Consider the following 3,463-nt stretch of genomic DNA (forward strand, 5'->3'; position numbering starts at 1 on the left):
GCATGCAAGGCAAGCGCTCTACCACTGAGCCACCTTCCCAGCCCCCTCAGAGGTTCATCTGTTGTCTCCACCTGCTTAAAACATCTGGGGTACATAGTTGGTGCCCACCCATTCTCTCTCTCTCTCTCTCTCTCTCTCTCTCTTGTGTGTGGACACTGTGTTGAACTCAAATCCTCGTGCTCTTGCTTGGCTTTTTTTTTTCTTCTGATTCTGGGGCTTGAACTCAGGGCTTGGACACTGTCCTTGAGCCTCTTTGGCCTCAAGGCTAGCACTCTACCACTGGAGCCACAGCGCCACTTTTAGCTTTTTCTGAGTAGTATATTGGAGAGAAGAGTCTCGCCAGAATTCCTGTCCAGGCTGGGGCTTGGAACCATGATCCTAAGATCCCAGCCTCTTGGGTAGCTAGAATGACAGGTATGAGCCACTAGTACTGGGCTTTCATTCTTGAGGACACTGGAGTGTGCATGTTAGGGGCTGTGGGGTGAGTGGGAGAGGCTGGGGGACAGCAGCTCAATGGCCCTTGGGCTACTGGTCCAGCATTGCCCAGCCAGATGCTAAGGGCCGCATGGGCTGGCATCACAAAATCCCACCCAGAAAGTTACTGGACTGCCTCTCTTTCTCTGTAAAGGTGAAGTCCGAGTCTCTGGGAATTCCGCAGAAAATACACCTCAAAGTGGATGTGGAATCCGGGAAACTGATCGTGAAGAAGTCCAAGGACGGGTCTGAAGACAAATTCTACAGCCACAAGAAAAGTAAGGTCCTATGCCCTGGTTCCCCGCAGGGCACATGGAATAAGCATCCCGGGCCCGACTCAGGAAAGGCCAGGCCAGACTCCAGCACTGTGGACAACCCCAGCTCACCTTGCTACACCATTCCTGCCCTGCCCCAAGGTCACCTTGGGGCCTTCCCTGAATTCCCTCCCTGCTGCAGAACCCCTAGAAACGATTATACATGTCACCTTAGCATGTCCTGACCCAGCACTAGTTTTGTATATGTACATGCTATGCTCTGTGCTGTGTGTGTGTGTGTGTGTGTGTGTGCGTGTGTGTTCTTGTCCCAAATAGCCTAGTGTTCATAGCTACCAATTGGCATAGCCAATAGATGCAGACTATCTTCTCTGGGTCTTAGTCTCCTCTTCTATGAACTGAGGAGGAGGAGGACAAAGAACTACACAGAACAGAGCCCAGCCCCCAGCAACCCCTTTGGGATCAGCCCCTTGAGCCTTGGCTCCCTGACTTTCTTGCTTACACTGGCTTTAAACTGTAATCCTCAGATCCCAGCCTCTTGAGTAGCTAGGATGACAGAGACAAGCCACCAGCGCCCAGCCCAGTCCCCCCATTCTTACCTCACTTTTTATCATGGTGCCTTGACTGGCCAAGACATGTTCGTGTAAATGGATCACTCCAGTGGTTTGAGCTACTGAGGGCTCCTCTGAGCCACAGGCACATGAGCTCCACTGCAAGGTGGAAGTGACCAGGACTGAGGAAAAAGCATTCCGCAGGAACAGCTGTGCAGACCCCTGCCTCATGGAGGGGAGCGCTTGGGGCGGGGAACCAGTGCTGGAGAGTGGGGTGTGTTGGACAGCTTAGATGTTATCTCAGATGCCAGGCAGGCTTTGGGAAACCGTGAAGCAAGATCGGAAGTGCCAGGCTTGAGTGTTGTTGAGCTAAGATCCTGGGGGAGGGAGTGACTGTGGATAAGTGTTCCACCCTGTGGTTTGAGACTGACCAGGTTCAAATCCAGACTCTGCAACCTGTCTGCTGAGTCCTGTTGGCCTAGTTACTTAGCCTCTCTGTGCCTCCATTCCATCTGTAAGATGGTTATATCAGCCAGGTACCAGTCAATCACGTTCCTCTAAGTCTAAGAATTTGCCTTTGAACCACAAGTCTGTGAGATGCTTAGCTCCAATTAACCACTGAAAAACCACAAGTGGAGCTGTGGCTCATGTAATAGAGCACCAGCCCTGAAGCTGAATCCTCCCAATCTCAGCCTCCCAGGTGGTTAGGATTATAGGGCTGAATATCAATACCATCAAGGTTTTCTGAAGAAAACTGTAATAGCTCAGAAAATATGAGCAAGAGCTGGCCAATGCAGTTACCATCGTTAAAAAAACCTCTGCACAGCAAAGGAAACAATTACTATAGTGGAAAGATAGAATGTTGTCAGCTATTCATCTGATGGAATTAATATCAGAATATATAAAGAACTCAAACATATCAAAAGAACAAATAAATCAATAAATGAGTAAGTGAATTGACCAGAGTTCTCAAAAGAAATATAAATGATCAATTAAAAACACATGAAGTATTGTTCAACATCTTTAACTATCAGAGAAATTCAAATCAAAACTGCCTCGAGATTCCATCTTAGCCCAGTCAGAAGAAAGAAAACAAGAACAAATGCCGGACAAAAGGAACCTTTATATATGGTTAGGACAGTTGTCAATTAGTGCAACTACCCTGGAAATCAGTACGGAGGTTCTTTAAAACACTAACATTAAAGCCAACACATGAGCCAGCTATACCACTTCTGGATATTTATCCAGAGGAAACAAACAGCAAACAATGCAAGCATCCAAACATTCGCGTCTCTCATGGTACTAACCATAATGACCACACTATGGGACTGGCCTACATGCGCATTGACAGATAAATGGATAAAGGAAATGTGGCATATATAGCAAATATATGATATTCGGCCTTCGTGCCCCTGATCCTATATACCCAGGAGGCTGAGGTCTGAATGTAATTCAAAGTTAGCCCAGGTAGGAGACCTCTCATCTCCAATTAAACCCCAAAAGGCCAAAACTAGAGCTGTGGCTCAAGTGGTAGAATACCAGCCTTGAGTGAAAAAGCTAAGGGCCAGTTCCCCTGCCCTGAGTTAAAGCCCTGGTACCAGCAGGGTAAAAGGTAAAGAAAAGAAAAGTTGGCTGGGTGCTGGTGGCCAAATCCTAGCTACTCAGGAGGCTGAGATCTGAGGATCATGGTTCAAAGCAAGCCCGGACAGGAAAGTCCATGAAACTCTTATCTCTAATAAACCACCAGAAAACTAGCACGGTAGCTCAAGTGGTAGAGCACTAGCCTTGAGCTGAAGAGCTCAGGCCCAGAGTTCAAGCCTCATGACCAACAAAAAAAAAAAAGAAAGAAAAGAAGGAAGAAAAGAAAAGTTGTTCACAGGAAAATGCATAGAACTGGAGATCATGTTAAACAAAATATCATGTTAAACAAAATAAGCCAAGACAACGAAAGACAAGTAGCATGCTTTCTTCCATATATGGAGTCTAGACTTATTTTATTTATTTCTTTATTTTATTGTGAAAATACCGTACAGAGGGGTTACAATTACATGGGCAAGATAACGAGTATATATTTTTTTTTCTTGGTCCAGTCATGGGGCCTGAACTCTGGGCCTGGGCGCTGTCCCTCAGCTCTTCAGCTCAAGGCTAGTGCTCTACCACTTGAGC

General features: G+C 46.8%; 1 protein-coding gene across 2 annotated transcripts in view; it reads left to right on the forward strand.

The window, feature by feature from the left end:
• Window positions 1-3,463, forward strand: part of Inpp5d (inositol polyphosphate-5-phosphatase, 145kDa) — a 112,961-nt gene that overhangs the window by 77,070 nt on the left and 32,428 nt on the right. For both annotated transcript variants that reach the window (XM_013010561.1, XM_013010569.1), the window contains exon 9: window positions 629-752. In XM_013010561.1, the coding sequence (XP_012866015.1) occupies window positions 629-752 (124 nt within the window). The remainder of the gene's footprint in view (window positions 1-628; window positions 753-3,463) is intronic.

This window comes from Dipodomys ordii, unplaced genomic scaffold (genome assembly GCF_000151885.1).
Source record: "Dipodomys ordii isolate 6190 unplaced genomic scaffold, Dord_2.0 Scaffold1, whole genome shotgun sequence".
Classification (NCBI taxonomy): Eukaryota; Metazoa; Chordata; class Mammalia; order Rodentia; family Heteromyidae; genus Dipodomys; species Dipodomys ordii.